General features: G+C 38.0%; 1 protein-coding gene across 1 annotated transcript in view; it reads right to left on the reverse strand.

Annotated features, from left to right (window-relative positions):
• Positions 1-18,527, reverse strand: part of LOC104407774 (otogelin-like protein) — a gene marked incomplete at its 3' end in the record, with an annotated part of 36,913 nt that overhangs the window by 11,997 nt on the left and 6,389 nt on the right. The window contains exons 6-16 of the mRNA XM_010017146.1: positions 17,003-17,157; positions 13,691-13,812; positions 12,345-12,550; positions 9,420-9,547; positions 8,732-8,838; positions 6,528-6,634; positions 5,708-5,833; positions 4,872-4,980; positions 4,577-4,623; positions 3,037-3,182; positions 1,409-1,532 (exon numbers count right to left, since the gene is read on the reverse strand). Of these exons, the coding sequence (XP_010015448.1) occupies positions 1,409-1,532; positions 3,037-3,182; positions 4,577-4,623; positions 4,872-4,980; positions 5,708-5,833; positions 6,528-6,634; positions 8,732-8,838; positions 9,420-9,547; positions 12,345-12,550; positions 13,691-13,812; positions 17,003-17,157 (1,377 nt within the window). The remainder of the gene's footprint in view (positions 1-1,408; positions 1,533-3,036; positions 3,183-4,576; positions 4,624-4,871; positions 4,981-5,707; positions 5,834-6,527; positions 6,635-8,731; positions 8,839-9,419; positions 9,548-12,344; positions 12,551-13,690; positions 13,813-17,002; positions 17,158-18,527) is intronic.

The raw sequence follows: 18,527 nt of genomic DNA on the forward strand, positions 1-18,527 counted from the left end.
GTCGACAGTAAAAAATCTCGCACCTTTCTGTACCTGTGAGTTATATAAAAACCACTCTAGCATTTATTTATTTAATTTTTTTAGAAGAAAGAAATGCCTTTGGCAATGAGAAGACAAGACAAGAAACCACTTGTTTCTTAGTCTCCAGGGATGTTACAAGATTAATTAGCAGATGTCTGTAAACTGTATTGCAATCTTTAGATTGAGGGTTCTCTCTTACTGCTCTTGACATGACATCAGTACAGCTCCTTCTTTAGGCTGTATGTGAACTCAGGCCCTATCAAATTCCCAGCTTTCCTTCCCAGCAAATTCATTATGCGAGGAAATGGAAATTTCACAGTCATAGCATTCACTTGCTACACATTGTTGGGCTACTTGCAGCTGCAGGATTAAAACAGGTCTGCCTTCACAAGCAGCCTTTACACATGCATACACACATTCTGCTACATAAACTGAGAAGAGGCAGATAAGGTGTGAGCTTGAAGATGTTCTTCTCTGATAAGACTTACTAGATATTCCCAATTATCAAGAATCTGACACCAAAATATTTGTCATATATAATATTTGTCACAGGTTATGGAAAGAGACAAGAAAGTGAATAGAGACATTAAAGTAATTCATTTTAATTTTAAAATTAAAATGAAATTATGAAGTAGAACTATCAACATAAAGAAAGTATAACTGATCTATGAAAATCAGTGTTGTAGGAAGCTGTGAATGTCAAAAGCAGTACTGTGACTGGACAAATTCAATGAAGAAAAGATATAGATGCAAGCACCAGCACAGAACTCCCTAAACTCTATTTTACCAGAAGCTGGGAAAGGAGAGCTCCCATTTTACTCTTTCTTATTACAGTTAACTGTAAGATGCAAAATTTGGCAGCATCATTTCCACCTTTGGTGCTGAATTTTATAACATCCTTTTAAGGCCAATTTATTTTACTATCTATTCCAAAAAGATGAAGACTTGCCTGAAATCAGGCAGACACAAGTCAGTAAGTCCTATGAAGTGCATAGATTCCACACCATTTATTCCAACAAGCTTTAATCAAGCTAGATCTTAACATCAGCCTCAAGATGATTTTCAACCTCTCTTTGCCTCCCTTCTTTTTCTTGCCTCCTCCCTCTTAAACACAAACAAAATAAATGAAATTCTAGGCACTCACTAATGCAAGAAATACAAAGAAATGAGGGCATAATGAAGGACTCTATTTCACAGGCTGGAAAAGTACATTTCTAGAACCACGACTAACCGGTTATAAGAAGTAAGTGATCATGTGTTTCATAAGTTACATTTGAAGAAATTCCTTTTACATAGACGGATATTATTAAAAATTATTTATATGCTTTGGGGCATATAAAAGAAAGAGCGTGAACTCTGTTAAAATTCTACTCCATGCACTTCTTACCATTAAGGTTAAAAACTTGGTTAGGGCCAGTTTGGACTTGACCATATCTCGTGAGAGTTACTTGTTTGCTCACATCATCTTCAAGGACTAGTGTTATAGACTCAATGCAGGCATGGTCAAAGTTCTAAGTAGAAACAAGTTTCACCGTCAGAAGCAAAGACATTAATATTACCATGGAAAGCAAAACCAAACAAAAGAGAATAAACAGCTGTATAGAAAGGAAATACCAGAACTGTCATCAGGTAAATGAGTTGTAAACTGTCACTCAAAGCATTAAACAAAGCACCCTAAATTGTATCTAGAACATAATAAAACATTGCATATGCATATAAGAGCAAGAAGAATGCATTTTAGCTCTTAAGGCAATTTAGTAGCAAGCGGACAGACATCCCCCAGTACTGGCACTGGGTTCAAAAGGACATACTTTCACAGTACTCCTCATTGCTGGGCTAATCAGTGTTTGAGCAAGTCTGATGCCATCTATAGCAAGCTGGTGCAACCAGAGCCCAAATGCAGCCAGTCCAGCAGAAAGAAACTATTGTACACATGAACATACAATTCTCATCTTGAAATGTAGTCATGCTCTCTGACTGCAGACCAAAAGGATATAATTTCTCCAGAATTACACTACAATAATATACCAATATCTGACTATCAAAAAATGGTGACTTACAAACTAACTCACACCCATCATTTTAGAGTACTATCCAGGCAGAATTTATGAACATAAGTACAGGACAAAAGGTGACACATAATTAAACCAAGGATCTATGGTCCCCAGGGCCCCTATGTTTTCATCCAGAAACTTTCCAAGCTACCTAGTTGTGATAAGGGTAATTTTTAGTAGTTTCCTTGTGTCTCAGTGGCTACCTAACTAATCATTTCATGAGGCCATCTGAAATGCAAAAACAGGAGGCTCAACACCTGTGCAGGAGAAGGAGGTGCTTACAAAAAAAAAAGCAGAGGCACCTGCTCATAGTCTAGTTTTTGAAGGGACAGGAGATACAGTCCCATAGTATGGCAGCTTTAGTGTATCACTCCCTGCTGATGAGTTGAGCCATCCCAGCCCTCAGCACACTGGCAACTGTGAGTCACAGTCTCAGAGCTCCTTCTCCTGAGAGTCTCGGTGACTAATAACATCATTGAATCGAGTCTCGCAGATAAGTGCTCTTTACAAACACCTCTATTAGTAAAGTCTGTTGTTGGACACCTGCCAAAATGTATTCAAACAAAGATGTGTGGTGGCTAGTCTCTTCAGTAGTTTTCTAAAAGGCATTTTTCCAACAAAGTAAATATGCTATAACGTATCAAATAAAAATCTAAAGCTACCAAAAAAAACCCTCTTGCCTACCTAGCATGTATTAAATCTGTTCAGTGCTGCCAGCAAGAGCTTTTCTAAAGCCTAAGACATCTGTTTGTACCATAACCAAAGATGTTTATACTTGTTTAATGTGCATAAGTGAATAATTCTTTAGACTTTATCCCTTTAAGATGCAATTTGTTTTACAAAAGGCAACACATGTAGCAATATAGACACTTACATTAAAAGCTGCAAAATGGTTTCAGTAATTTACAGTAGAACCTATACAAGATTGCCTGAAATATGGATGGACATGTTTCTGACTTACCTGTCCACAAGGTGCTTTCTGTAAAGTGATTGTGAATTTGGTTTTCCCAGTACCTTTTACTAAAATGTACTGGCAAATCCCAAGAAAGGTAAAATGACGTCCATCAAATGTTGTGAAATGAGAGCTACCTGTGATGGAGCACTCAGCTTGAGAGAAAAAGGATAAACAAGAATGTTTACTTGCATAAAAATGTATCATTATTCTGTAAATTATGTAAGCGAGATAAATAAGAAACTTTCTCCTTATTTCTAAGCATATAATCTAGGTTAACTTTAATCTATCTAGCTATCATGGCATTTGGAAATAAAATACTTTATATACCGCTATTTCCATCAGATATACCATTTCACATTGAGACATCAATGTGCAGCATCTTTAGATTATAACTAGATGAGAGGCCTTTGAATCATGAATTCTCTAAAATTCAAAAGAGTTTTCTCTTTATTACAGTTCTGAAGTTTCCTAGAATCTCCTTCCTCATCATCTTTTGGCATGAATGAGAAGGCAAAATTCTTTCTCTTTCCTTCTAGGTACTATGGCACTGCTTGTTACTGCAGGTATGAAGAGGCTGCAGGTGGCTGTCCTCAGGGCACATCTATATTCATTTTTCAGTTCAAATCAAGAGTGCAGTCCTGAAGCAAGTCTCCAGTGATTCCCACCTACTGCACTTCCATTCACACCATGGGGCAGTGTCAGAGCACATGAACTAATTCATTTTGGCTGCAACTACTGCAGGAGGTGCTCTGTTGGAAAACATCTAACCTGCTCCCGCTACTAATACGAATTCAGTCCATAGGACCAGACTACAGTAGTTACAATTAATCCCCGACATGCACACACAACACACACAAGACATATGGAGTGGTTCTCAGTGTCAACTATTTTACACTACAGATCCAACCTGTCAAGCTTTGCTTAGTAACTGTTAAGCCTTGTTCATTATCTCAGTCACAGGGGGCTCCTTAATTTGTAAACAATCCTCTCTGTCACAAGTTTCATAGTATAATCTCATCTAAGATAAAGAACTGTCAAGGGAGTTTCACTACCCAACTAATGCATGTTCCCTTGAGTAACTCAGTACAGAAACATGTAATCTTTAAAGATAAGGATCATTATCCAAACACGAACTGCCATTACAAGGGAGAAAATACAGCACACTGAACATCAGAATGATAGTTTTCTTATTATATGCATTACAATTGCACCTAGAAGTAAGGAGATCCTTGGCCTAGGTACTGCAGAGGCAGTAGAACTAAGCCATCTGCCCCAAAGAACATAGAGCATAAACAGGAGACAGAAAACAAGACGAGGATGTAACACAATGAGTTAGGAAAGCAAATAGGAAAACAAAAAATTAATATGGTCAGGCAGTTAACAGCTTTGCACCAGCTGGCTCATTGCTACTCTCAACATCCATTACTTAATCTTTCTTCTTAAATTAGCATCCCAATCCCTTGGATCATATTTGCTTTTGTTGTCTTCTGAAAAGTTCATCCCTTATGTTTACTGAGGAGAGAAAAGAATAATGAAATACAGATACCTGGGCAATCATGATCAGTGCAGTTCCAAATGCCACCAATACAAATACTAGAAAGAAAAATCACAAAACAAAAAATCGGTGTCCAGATCTTTAGCAAAAAGAGCAGTATTGTGCTAACTAATATGTCTTTAATTCACCTTTTCCATAGATTAGCCTGAATATTTTAGTGATAGGGCTGAGACTATAAAACATAGATATTTACTATTCTTTAAAATGTAAGTGTGACTATGATGTTAAACTAACATTGGGAAGCAGTCACAGAGAGAGGAAACACAGGTGTGGGGCTTTCACATACCAGTTGCTACACTCTTGTTCAATTTTTGAGCCTACAGGGAAGGCAGTTCCGTGATAAATACAAGGACAATTCGACACAGAGATACAAGTTCCATTTTCCATAATGAGACCTATTAGGAGGGAAGTTAATAAATGAGATGAGAACCAAGTTAATAAACTCTGGATCACTGCTTTTCCCCCACCTGACTGAAACACTCAAATCTGCCAGAAGGTGATCCCACCAGTCTTAACCGGGGACCGACAAAAAGAGTTGCCTGATGAGTGCAGAGCTCAGAGTGGTGAACAGTGTTGCTCTCTCAAAGCAGTTGTCACTCTGAAGAGTTGCTTTATGAAAAATGTTTGCCTTAAGCATGTGAAGCTGTATAGACTCAAAAAATTGAAAGATCCTGGTATCTCACAATGTTTAGTCCTTCTAAAAGAGGACTGTTCATAGTCCAATCCCTGATTTCTATTGAGTACAGGTCTCACTATTTGCTTCGTATTTGCTTCCTTGCACAGAGCATACATAAGACACACTCTGTTTAAAATAAATCACAACGGATTTTGGAATAATTCAAATAAAAGATTAAATCTATGCAATATTTTATTGTAGCAAGCATTAGTGATGGCTCCAGATTTTAAGTGATATTTCATTCAGGGACACTTTTGTATACTAGAAAAATGTTTAGAACACAATAAAAGGAAGAATCACAGTTAGAATAACAAAAGCTAGAGCAGTATTTACAATATTTGTATTTTCAGGCTTTAACTCAAGCACAGTCTATTTAGATAGCTTTATTAGGTTGTTGGATATTAGCTTTACACATATTTTTTTCACACAAAATTGACAGTACTTACCATCTGGACAGTAACAGCCATCTAAGCAGTGTAGGTTGCTGCCAAGACAATCTTTTTCAAATGTGCAGGTTGGTGGACAACAACTGATACAATCACGGTGTACAAAGCTGTCTTCACACTTCTCAGCTACAAAAAATACATGGCACATTGAACATCAGTGCAATTTCTCCTTCCATGCTGGAGAACCTCTCTCTCTCAAAAAACCAGTTGTGCAATGTTTCTAGTATAGCTAATTATTCAGTTCAAGTAGAATGGATTGTTTGGAGAGGTTTTAACTGACAAACTGTGGTGAATCTCTCATCAATATTTAAGTCTTTCTTTACCAAGTTCTTACATCACTCCTCCAAAAGAATTTACAGTTTCTGTGACAGGAGAACATGTGATCGTATCTCAGCTAGTTCAAAATCTTATGCATGAGACAACTGCAGTTGATGAGTGGTGGTGATAACTAAAAGCAGCTGGTTTAACTGAATTAATTCTGTAGGGCCAGTAGGGGCTGAAAGGTCATCCAAGACGGGCAACATGAGAACTCTGCAGATGTTTGTTCTTTGTCCTAGAATACAGCCAGCACACATGATGTTTCAAGTGATTTGTCAAAACATGAGTTGTGTATGGATCTAGATCAGATCACAATGGAATTAAAATATTCCTCTAGCAAGACACTGGCTTCATTGTTCTCTAGTAACAGTGAAGCTGGCTGATCTACTTCAATAACAGGTTTGAGTCCTATAGTGATAAATGTTGTCAAGATGGAATTATTTGAAATTGATATACTGGATATCTCAAAGGTCATGTAGTATTCTTTGTTAAAGAGACTTACTACAGGCAGGAAAGTCATCCCTCCAGTCCTGCACAGGGGACCCAGCGTGAGAGCATGCTCTAGCATACTCTGTCACCGCCCTGCAGTATGTTTCATCATCATCCATTCTGAAATGATAAAACAAGAGTAATGAAGGAAATCAAATCCTACCTACAAATCTCTGCCATGGGACACTGCTCAGGATACTTCACACATAGTTGACACCACTCAGTTGTAGCAGCATATAGTGAAAATACTATGAAAAGGAATGAGCTACACTGAATACACTGTTGTGTTTGTATCATTTGATAAAAACCACCATTCCTGCATGACATGGAAACTCTGACCTGCACTGATAAAAGACATTCTGGTCCAAGTAACAAGTTCAAGTTTCTAATTGCCTGTCAGTCCTTGAATTTAGGCAAGAAGAAACCTGTTGGTGGAGTTCTGACTTTGTGCCAAAGTGCTCAGCACCAGAAGCATTATCCGCTGAATGCTGAAGACAGACTCAGGGATTTATATCACAACCCTGGACAAAGGCATTATCTCTGACTTAGTCTATATAGAAGAAGCTGTACAGTGCGCTTTTACCAGGACCAAGTAAAGAGATGTTCATCAGTGCTAAGTGAACTCAAATTTTGTTCAGATTAAGTCACAGAAGATGAGATATCACCAACATTTTTTACTGTGAAAGTCCAACAAATCCCATCACTCACTGTGGAGGACTTGATGCCAAAATGAACTAGTCATAACACGACATTTCTATTATAAGCATGACTGTGACAGATGAGCTGAGTTTGTCTTTCAGCACACAAGATCATGTTTCCAAAATTAATGTTCTTAGGAATATATTATATTGTGTTTGTATTCTGCTTTCAGCACATCTGTTGTCAAATCAAACACCACTATACTCTTTGTTACAGTGATCAGAGTCTCTCCAGCTTTCCTTATCTAATCCAATTAAATGGATCTTAATGAAAAGAATACTTGGCATATAGTATGACCCTACAAGAAATTTCATAAACTGACACTAAGCCACAAGAAGAGAAGTCTCTTTTATAAACAAAATAAGCCTAAATTAATGAGGTTCTGAGACATAGAAACTTCCTTCAAGGTTTTTAACATTCACACAATCCACATCGACACACACATAAACGTTGACAAAAATCAAATCTGTCTTTACAACATGATACTGATTCAACATCACATTTGAAAAATGCTTTTTGAAAATTTGCTTTTCATTGTTCTGCTTCAAAAGTCACAATAAACTCCTGAGTTACAAAGAGACCATAAAGAGACAATTCATCTCTTTCTGAGTGCAATCAATATACAGATCATAAACTTCAGGAAGCACACTTTGGAGATTTGCCTAGGAACACAAGTTCTTCCATCTTGACTTCATGGTAAATCGGAAAACTAAAACACTAGGTGACTTTTACATTTAGTCTTGTGATTGTTTTGTATGTTTTTGATTAAATTGATGATAATCTGAGAAAGCCATAATAATATTTGGTAAAAATCCTGCTATCTATGACAGTTACATTTAATTTAAAAATCCCACTAAAAAGGAAGTGGCACAGTGCTCAGTCATCTATCCAATTACACTCTGGAGCACCAATTTACCTTGAATGACAAAAGCTAAACAGGAGTCTGGAGAGTTAAGGGAAAAATACCAGGTTGCATATAATGCCAGCAGTTGAGGGGGTGTAACTCCCACCAAAGCCAGTGAGAGATGAATTTCTTTTTGCAACTCTGTATTTATATAAATAAAACAATTCTGAAAAATTCTACTGATTTGAACCACAGTGCTCATAAAAAAGTCCATCTGTGTCAGATGAATGGTCCAGCTCCTCCAATATCATTAATATTGTCTCCTAGTATCATCTTCATGTATTTTTGATTCAGGACCTCCAAATACAGGTTTCAGGTTTTTTGTGATTAGCAGCTCCTCTTTCATCATTAGTGATTCTCCATGGATTTCTCTGCCATGTATTTGTCTAATATTTCCTTGAACCTATGTCAACCTTTAGCAATCAGAATATCCCTAGGCAGGCTCATTCTGTGCCCTCTGTTTCTACACTAAATCACCCACTGACAAACCCCATCTCTTTCATTTTGAACTTGGTTCCTCCTAACTTCCCTCAATGCTACTCCATTGTGGTCTCCAACAAAAGTGTAAGCATTCATTTCATGTGTCAAAAATAAATACAGAACTTGAGTCTTACCTGCAAAGATCATTCATGCAGCTAGAAATATAAGAATACGGATCTATGCTTTCATGACAGCTGAGGAAAGGAAACTGTAGAAATATTTGGCATTTGAAGAATATGTCCTGTGCATTAAGGAGAATCAGTAAACAACAGTTAGCAAATACTTTCTGAACAAGCATAATTCTTATTAGCTTTGTTTCCTTAATCGAGGGGCCTTTAGATCCCCACTAAAATTTCAGAATCTCTCAGTCTCATAATTTATTATTATGTCTCCTTCATTAGTCTTCCTAAAATTTGTCCTCTCTGCCTAGGCTGTCCTCATTGCATGCTGCTCCTAAACCAGCTGGGATAAAAAAGTGTGAAATGACAAAAAAAAAATGATTTTGTGTCAATGCAGGAGCCAAGCATGTTACTTCTGCAGGATTTCACAATTTCCAAAATAATTAGGTGTTAGATGCCAGGACTGGAAACTGAACCCAAGTTTACTGCAGCAAAGAACAGCTCTGCCAGCAGAGCTGTGCTACCTGGCCTTTGTACTTTTAAGCTAAAGATCTGAAGATCTTCAGACATTCACTAGCAACAGTCCTGATCTGAATCTTTCTCCTCAAAGCCTCAATTCATTTAAAGCTTTTTTCAACATGGTGTATGTTGCTAGATTCTTGTACCATTGCTAGGCCATAAAGATTAAGAATGATTTATTTACCTCAATGGATTCTGCATCAGCTGAGCAAGGACTGGAAAAATCTGAGGCAGTAGGTACACAAGCTACATCATCTGTAGTTTGCACAGCCCAGCTATTTGCAAATTCAGCAATGTCTTCTGTATATTCACCTACTGCAGGAAGACGTTGGAAGAGCACACAGGAAAAAAAAAAAGTCAAACTGTCATCACAAACTCCAAAGACAACTTAGAAATTTCTGGTGTTTTTCAATGTGTCCATTACCTCACTTACAGATATGTTCAGAGTACAGGTGGTGTAGAAAAATCTTATTTTTCTTTTTTAGTTTAAGTATTTTCTACTGCATTTAAATGAAAAGATTAAAAAATATATGACAAGGTGTTAGTTGGGGTTATTTTAAGAGCAGTAAATGACAATTTTATTACAAATATACAAATAAGGACAAGCATAATGTATTGAATATTCGCAAAAAATAAATTTCTTTAAAACCATTTAAGGCTTCCATCACATTTCACAAATATCAGTCAGCGCTATTATCTCCTTCCTTTTCCTTTGCTACAGAAAAGCCCTAAAACAAACACACCACTACATGCCCAGCTCTTCTCACAACATTAGCATGGGAGAATTAATGAACAAGATGCATGACTGGAAGTCATGGCAACAGGCTGAGGAAGATACATGAACATACAAGAAGTCTGGCAGCAAAAAAGAGACCCAAAATTTCCAGAGGTTTGTGGCAAGAACTAAATATTACATTTTCTCTATGTTAAGTATGTTAAAAAGGGTAAATTGTGTATACTTTCAAGAAACTTATAGTAATTGGTATCTATGCTACAGTTGTCTGTATCTATGCATGGTTAGGAGTCAGGGTACTGAAATTAAATCAGCTACAGTTCTTTCCACAGAGCTGTACTATCCAAAATTTAATCTAACTGCTTCTAAAACAATATGTACAAAGTTTGACACCACAGTGTAGAAAGTCCCAAAGCACACTAATCAGATATTTATACTTGGATCTCCACAAATAAACAAAGATAAGATCCTAACTACCAGTCTATTTTACTTAACAGCCAGAGAGACTTAAAGCATTTCTCCCCCTCAGAACAGTTCTTTGCACAGAAAACCCTTCCCAAACATAAAAATCTGGGGTTTGATCTAAAGGTAAACCTGTTTACATAACTCTGCTTCTGCAAAAAATATTAAAAATATTTTATTTACATTTCTACATGGCTTGAAAAGAATTTCTAAGTAAGTCCTCCAAAAAGCAGCCACAAAATAAAATCACTGTCCTTGAAACAGTTCCGTACACAAATACAGGCTGTATATTAGAGCAATACAAAAATGCCATTAAAGATTAAGGAAACAGAAAAGGAATTTGTTCTTAAACTGTGGTTTGAAATGGAGTATTACATGTCTTGCAGCAACTTATTTACTTGGGCCGTTCCAAATAGAGAACATTCATAGTCTGGAAGATTCAGAATAGATATAAAGGTGTCCATTACACTACTGGCGGAGTAATTTAGCTGGGGAAGATAAATGATCATCCCAAATGATTTACAAGATTTGGAAAAATTTAGAAAATTTTTTTGGCTTTGACGTAATTTGAATTAGCAGTTCATTCCTGTGAAGATATCAGAACTTCGTGCTTTGTATTTGCACAGAGTCAAGGCCCCATGTTATACAACGGTTCAAGGTTAAAATGATTCATAGAGCTCTTGATTGTACACTACAGTAATACCATAGTTTCTGATAAAGAAAAAGTTAGAGGAAATTATGATGGTGAAGAAATGCAGCTCTGGAAATTAAGAAATCTAAGAGCTAGAAGTCTTCTATAACTGACAATACATTTAAATATATTGAAATTACTATGTTTTAGAGACCATGAGGATTCATTATCTCCCCAAATTCCATTTTTCTCCAGTATTACAGATCACCAGTTTTAACTAGTTACTAAACATACTATACTCTGCTGTGCAGAAGATAATGCATGAAACAGGAAACTTACTGCTCTTGTGGCAGAAGAATTACGAGAAATATATATTGGGCAGATTTTTACAGACTATTCGAAGAGAGGTGCACTGTGTCTTCCTTCACTTAGAAAGTCAAAAAGCACCACTATCAACTATTAAAAATGGGAAAAACCCCAGGGAGAGGGGAAAATAGTTTCAATGAGATAACTTCTGTGACATAAGAATATGCAGGGTCATGGGTTGAGATCCTCTCAGCAATGAATGGTAAAGTAAAACAGTCCTGTCCTTGTTTTTATCAGTCTGAGAAAAATATTCCTCACATTCTCAAGCTTGTTCTTTCTCTGTGGTTTGGTTTTTTTTTTTCACATTAGTTGCGAGTAGAACAAAATTCCCTGTAGAGTAGTTCCTATATAGCCTACAGAATATTCTACCAGTTTAGCAAGTCACTTCTGCCTCAGGCACAGCATTCAGCAGCTCGTTATCCTACAGGGTAGTCAGAGGCCTATGATACATCATACCATCACACCAATCTTGTATGGAGACAAGGGACTCCCTGGAAACAGCTTTGAAATTTACATATTTCAACTGGCACTTCTATGATGCTCATATAAAGGAATGACTGGAGATAGTGCTTTTTGCAAATATTAATATTTTGGTTCCTCTCCTTCTCTCTCCATCTTTAAACATAGAGAAAACCACAAGCATTTGTTTATTTACTTATTATTTGAAGGCACTTTCATCAGCTAAGATAAACATACCCCAAGTGCTTTGCTGAGCAAGAAGAGACTTAAACATACATATAAATACTTTCTTGAACGTTTTCCCTTAAAAACTTTAATTATAAGGATGAGTACAGCAGATATTCTCTTTTCTACTGAAAGAATTGAAACAGGACTCTACTTTCTTACAGTATTATATTTAAAGTGAACATGGAACCTGTTCACTCAAGAAAGGGTGTATTTCTAAGCTATTTACTTACTGTTTTGCAGTTTCAGGTCATCATGTTTATTGCCATTAAAATCTCCACAGAGGCCACAAGGTTTTCCCTTATGATCTTCTGTCAGCTTAATATAAATACCAGAGTTTCCATCCCAAGCAAGAGAAAAACCAAAAGTGGTCTTCACCAGAATATAGCCAGCCAGTCTCTCAAAGAAGGCATTTCCAATTGTCTGAGGTAACACTAATCTGAAAAATGAACAACCTCCTTAAGGTGAGATAAGGTTAGTGCTAGAAAAATACCACATAAAACGTCACCTTCTAACCGACTAAGTCCTCTTTCCCAGGTGTATACAGTCACTTCTTCATCCTGTTTTTACTATCTTTTCTTCTGTTTACTTCTCTATATGAATGCTGTTCTGTATACAGGTATTGGTTGTACCAATTAGAAGCCTGAAAGAATAACGAATCTTCGTTTTCAAAGCCCAGCATGGGCACATTGAGGAATACATGATTTCATGAGTGAGGAGCTGTGTATGACACTATCTATTTCCTAACTGGCAGCCCTTTTGGGCACAGGGTCATCACTGGGTTAGACATCTGCACATGGAGGAACTTACAGTACAGAAAATACTATTGACCAAAATAATGTGTATCTTCCTCCTTTGGCCAAAGACCACTGGACAACAACATGGCAGCACAGAGGTAATCCTAATCTTCCAAAATTGTTTCCGTTGGGATGAACAGAATCGCCGTAGCTATCAGTCTCAGATGCTAACAGATACAACATTTTATCAAAAGGGACGGCCGCAACTCTTTGAAATTTCCTGTACTTTATCAACCAGTAAAACATATTCATGATAGTATTGCACTCATCTTTTTACTTATTAAAAAAAGGCAAATTTGAGGGTTTGATGTACATCAGAGATTGATTGTGGGGTTTTTGCCTAAAAGGGGACTTAAGATCTTTAGTTCACCCAATTCAGACTTGTCTATAAGATTATGGCTTACATTAAGTATTGCTGCCAAGAATAAATAATAAATTCCTTGATGAAAATGGTATTAGGATGCACCAAGGATTACCTAGAATTGTCTGATACAGACTTTGTCTATACAAAGTAGGGATAGGTGATTGTTAGATTACAGCTGAGAAGTCGAACACAGGATTCATGTGGGAAGTCTATACTATCCTCACTCAGGTATTACATTTGCACCATTACATCTGCTCACACAAGACCTCTGTCAGAGCAGAACAATATAGAACAGCGAGCAATCAATAAAGATATATATCCAACTATTTTTTCTGGCTGGTGTAAAAAGCATTGATTTCCCAAACTCCACACTATCTCTTTGCAACAAAATGTTAAAACCAACCATTAGAACACTTACCTGATTCCATCTTTCCTCACTTCATGTCCTAAAATAATTATTTCTTCTTGATTTGAAACAAATAAGCTGATGGACCTCTGACAAGTATATACTGAACCGTAACAGTGAGGGCTGTTATGAACCTTAGAGAGGAAAAATATACACACAGTAAGAATAAATGTTTGTTCTCAATAATGTCATCATGCAATTTTTCATAAACTCATATATGATATTCTTCATTTCTCTGCACCCATTACCAATAGAGCTTTACAAATAAATACTTAGAATACAAAAAATCACAAAGATATGCAAAACTAGAAGTTCACACTGTCCAGTACTACTGAGAAATACAGCAACTGTTTAATAGCACAAATCATCACAAGACAGTGGGTGAAATACTGGGTGGCATACTCAGGTATTTTATGTAGATGAACTTCAGGGACATTGTAGTGAGATAGCTTTTAACTGTCAATGTAGGACCTTGTTAATTGCACTGAGGAGACAATCGTATTGCTCTGTTTCTAGAGGTCTGATCTGTAAGAGGGGACTACAAACCAACACAAAACTTCAGCATAATACCAGCGTTCTCCATGTCAGATGAGACTGGCACTGGCTGAACTACAGTATACCTTCCTGAACTACTCAGAATTTGTTGAGATTTTGGAGTGATCCCACAGAATACTGCAGACATCTGACATACATGGATCTATTAAAAGCGATTTCACACTGGCTTTCCAGCCTGCTGACGGAGAAGGGCAGGCTTTTCCGAAGTCTGCTTCTCCCCATTATACATATTTAGCATAGTTAGCCAGGGTATTGGTTTGAATCACATATCAGCTTCTCTAGTATGAACACAGCAATGGAAATACAAGTTTCAGTCAGACAGGGAGAGGTGCAAAACTGTATATCTCGGATATTAGCTATGTGTGACTTCCATGGCTGCCCACTACTAGAGAGAAGTGTTAAACAGTTCTCAGATGCATGCTTCCAGAAAACAAGATCATGCAACTCCTATCTCAGCATGTCTACATTTTGATGGCATTCAAGTAGATCTTGCATAAAAAACGTATAATCAGACCCTGAAACCAGCATGGTAAGACAGCACTCTTCCTTTATATAGTTTGGCAAAAAGGAGGGTGCCCCTGAAGTCAGACTTCTTTGCATTCCCAGCCTTCTGCATGGCAGATCACGATTCCTGCAGGAAGGTCCCTGTCCCCAGAGACCACACAGCTTTCACTGGCCAGGATGTTCTCTCAGGACTTGAAAATTGTGGGTTTAGATTTACTCTGACTGGTGATAGGGATACAGGTCTCCAACTCTCTGTGCATATGCTCTAAGCATTTAACTACTACACAGTTTACACTCATGTAGTCTGAGTGAATTTTAAGCAAGTACCTACTCCAAGGGCTTGAGCAAAACTTCAACAGCTTTCATTAATCTCAGTGAAACTCAGCCACCCAAACCTGTGGGATGCCCTAGACTATCGTCTGTGAGCTGAATTTAGACCACACTGAGGAGGCAGAGGAATGAGTTGTGAATCTTAGGTACCTATCATTACCTAAATTAAAATGTAGACAGAGTGTAGGTAGCTTGAATATGACTCCTATAAGTATGTGTCACTGTTCTCTCAGAAGGATGGGAGTTGCATTGCCAGTTTGACAACACTGAGAAGCTAAATAGATCACTAATTGGGAAACGTCTTGCCAATGTAGTGATGGAAACTGTAAAAGTAACTAGACCTATCAGGTTTTTAGGAAAGATCTGTTGGTAAACACACACAGTGCTAACACATACTCAAATTAATCTTCCTAAACTGACACTTAAACCTGGAAGTAAAAACCAGTTACTGTTTCTCTGAGTGAAATAAACCAAACCAGGGAAAGCATTAGAGTTTCTACATGTATAAAGATAATAATAATTAAAGACATCATAAATGGTACTAGTATTGATGAATGGTTTTTAATGTAAACCTGGAGCAAGACAGAAACATAACCAAGGAAAATTAAATAATTCTTGTATTTTCTTCTGCTCTGGACAGGTGGATTATTAAAGTCAGAAGGACAATAATGTGAGGATCTGGCAAAGTTCTTGGCTCTCCATTGCCCAGCCTTTAGTGACTGCAGAGCTTCAAAATTACTTATGACTTTTCTGAATAAACATTTTCAGTTTTTAGCAAAACATGACGTTTATTCCAGCAATTGAATGGTAGTTTCTCTCTTTCCAGAGCAGATGGAATCCACTCAAATATTGATTCTAAATTTTAATATAAGCTTGGGCTTTGCTACAGCATTTTCTAAAAACTCCTGGAAGATCATAGCTGCACACGGAATCCAAAGAATTAAAATGAAATCTTGGAAGACAGATGTACTGGTGTCTGTCTATAACTTGAGTGAACAGAAATGGCAGTTTTAATGACAGATTTGTCTTCACTAGATGCTATTATCTGGGGGAAGAGGAGGCTATGTGTTTATAAAGGAAAACAAGTCCTTGGAGCTGAAATCAGCATCTAGGTCTGCCCTTGCTCCTGTGAGCACTGTGACCGCCAGGGCTTAGAACTAGGATCCATCTTGCCCCCTCTACCCTGCCCAATCAACATCAAATCCCAAACATTGTGTAAAATGTAATATAATGATCTCAACTCCTCTCCCCACAGCAACCAACAGCCTGATAAATAAGGCATCTTCCTTCAAAGACGGTATACGTATGAACTCTCCCTGACCTGAAGTCATTAACCACTGATACTCAGCAAATTGAGGAAATTACTAAAAAGAGTGCCTTCCATACGTAGTCCAAGATGAAGGCTTTTGAGCTGTTAATCTTCTCTGCATGACATAGAGGTAACCTAAAATTAGAATGTAAATCCACAGAGGGGCCAGAGTTTTCCATGGGCCAGGGAGACAGCTCCCCATAAGCATGCCAATGGCTGTGAATCGGGACCCAGTATGCTCAGGAGCCCAGCTCTCAGGCAGGTGATAGCTGCTTGCACTTTATTCAGCAACTGAAATTTTATTACAACCTGACAGCTAAATTTTACTGGTGTTTCCAAGGTCTGCTTTAAGACCTTTGCTTTCAGAAAGGAGAGATCAGAGGTCCTTTTTAGGATAAGGAGAGTAAGAAATACTATTTTTAATATACTGACTGTTGATTATCATTTCATCAGTGGTTTGAGTTACTATACATAGGCTTAGATATTTTCCGGCAGCATAGTTTTATATTTATGAAAGCAATGCAACAGCCTGATCCACTTACTGTCTATTTATTTTACTTACAATGAAATGCCTGTAATACAGGAATACTCAGTATATTATTTCTAGCATATGCTCACATACTTACCCAAACAGTGTACTGGGGTTCTGGAGTACTGCAGTCTTTTGCAAAAATATAGGAGCAATTTCCTGGGAAGTAGTAGTAGATGCCATCGAATGTTTCAAAATGATACTGTCCCCATGATTTGCAAATCCCATCTCGGTCCTTACCAGTGTTAGGTACTGGAGAGAACATGCTGAGTTTACAAGCAGCACAGTAAAAAACTGACAAGTGTCAGAGACATCTACAAAAGTAAAAGCTCAGAAAGGAAATAAGATCTTAAAAGGAAATACATAGCAAGGACAAAAGATAACATCATTTCTTCAGCTTTTAAGTCATTTTGTTTTGGTTTTTTTTAAATCCATAGGCTGCAGTTTTAGTCATGTGCAATCACTGTAAGTTTTTCATTTGCTTCAGTGGAGACATTTTAGTTATTTATACTTCATCTCATGAAGTTCTGCCAAGCCAAGTGAAAGGTCCTACACCTGGGTCAGGGCAATCCCAGGCACAGCTACATGTTCGGTGGAGAAGAGATTCAGAGCAGCCCTGCAGACAAGGACTTGGGGTGTTGGCTGATGAGAAACTGAACATGAGCCGGCTTCAGTGTGTGCTCGGCACTGAGTGAAAGTGTGTGCTTGCCCCTTTCACCCAGAAAGCCAACCATGTCCTGGGCTGTGTCAAAAGAAGCATGACCAGCAGGTCGAAGGAGGTGATCCTGCCCCTCTACTCTGCTCTTGTGAGACCCTGCTTGGAGCACTGTGTGCAGTTCTGGTGTCCTCAATGTAAGAAGGACATGGAGCTATTGGAGTAAGTCCAGAGGAGGGCCACAAGGATGATAAGGGGGCTGCAGCACCTCCTGCATGAAAACAGGCTGAGAAAGCTGGGGCTGTTCAGCCTGGAGAAGAGAAGGCTGTGTGGAGACCTCATAGCAGCCTTCCAGTATCTGAAGGGGGCCTACAAGGATGCTGGGGAGGGACTCTTCATTAGGGACTCCAGTGGTAGGACAAGGGGTAATGGGTTTAAACTTAAACAAGGAAGATTTAGATTGGATATAAGGAAGAAATTCCTTACTGTGACAGTGGTGCAACCCTGGCACAGGTTGCCCAGAGAAGCTGTGGCTGGCCCACCCCTGGCAGTGTTCAAGGCCAGGATGGATGGGGCTTGGGGGAACCTGGTCTAGTGGAAGGTGTCCCTGCCCATGGCAGTTTGGGTTGGAACTAGATGATCTGTAGTGATTCTGTGATGTATGTATGTTTACCTACCCAATCGAAGAAGCAAGGGATTTAGGTCTGCTGCTGATCTTGGAAAACAATTCTTGTTGATCCCTACACACAGAAACCATAACCCTACACTGGTTCCAGAAACAAGTGTATTGAAATAGCTGGTGATTTTATTTGCAATAAGTCACTGTTTGTTAGAAAAATGCAGTGAGTTTTGGTTGTTGAGCTAACTATTAAAAAAGTTGGCCAGCTACTGATGTACTAGACAGTGATCTATCTGTTATGGTATCTATGCATCATTACAGCACAAGTGCTAAAATGGAGGCATTCCT

Source organism: Nestor notabilis, unplaced genomic scaffold (genome assembly GCF_000696875.1).
Source record: "Nestor notabilis isolate BGI_N333 unplaced genomic scaffold, ASM69687v1 scaffold3746, whole genome shotgun sequence".
Taxonomy (NCBI): domain Eukaryota; kingdom Metazoa; phylum Chordata; class Aves; order Psittaciformes; family Psittacidae; genus Nestor; species Nestor notabilis.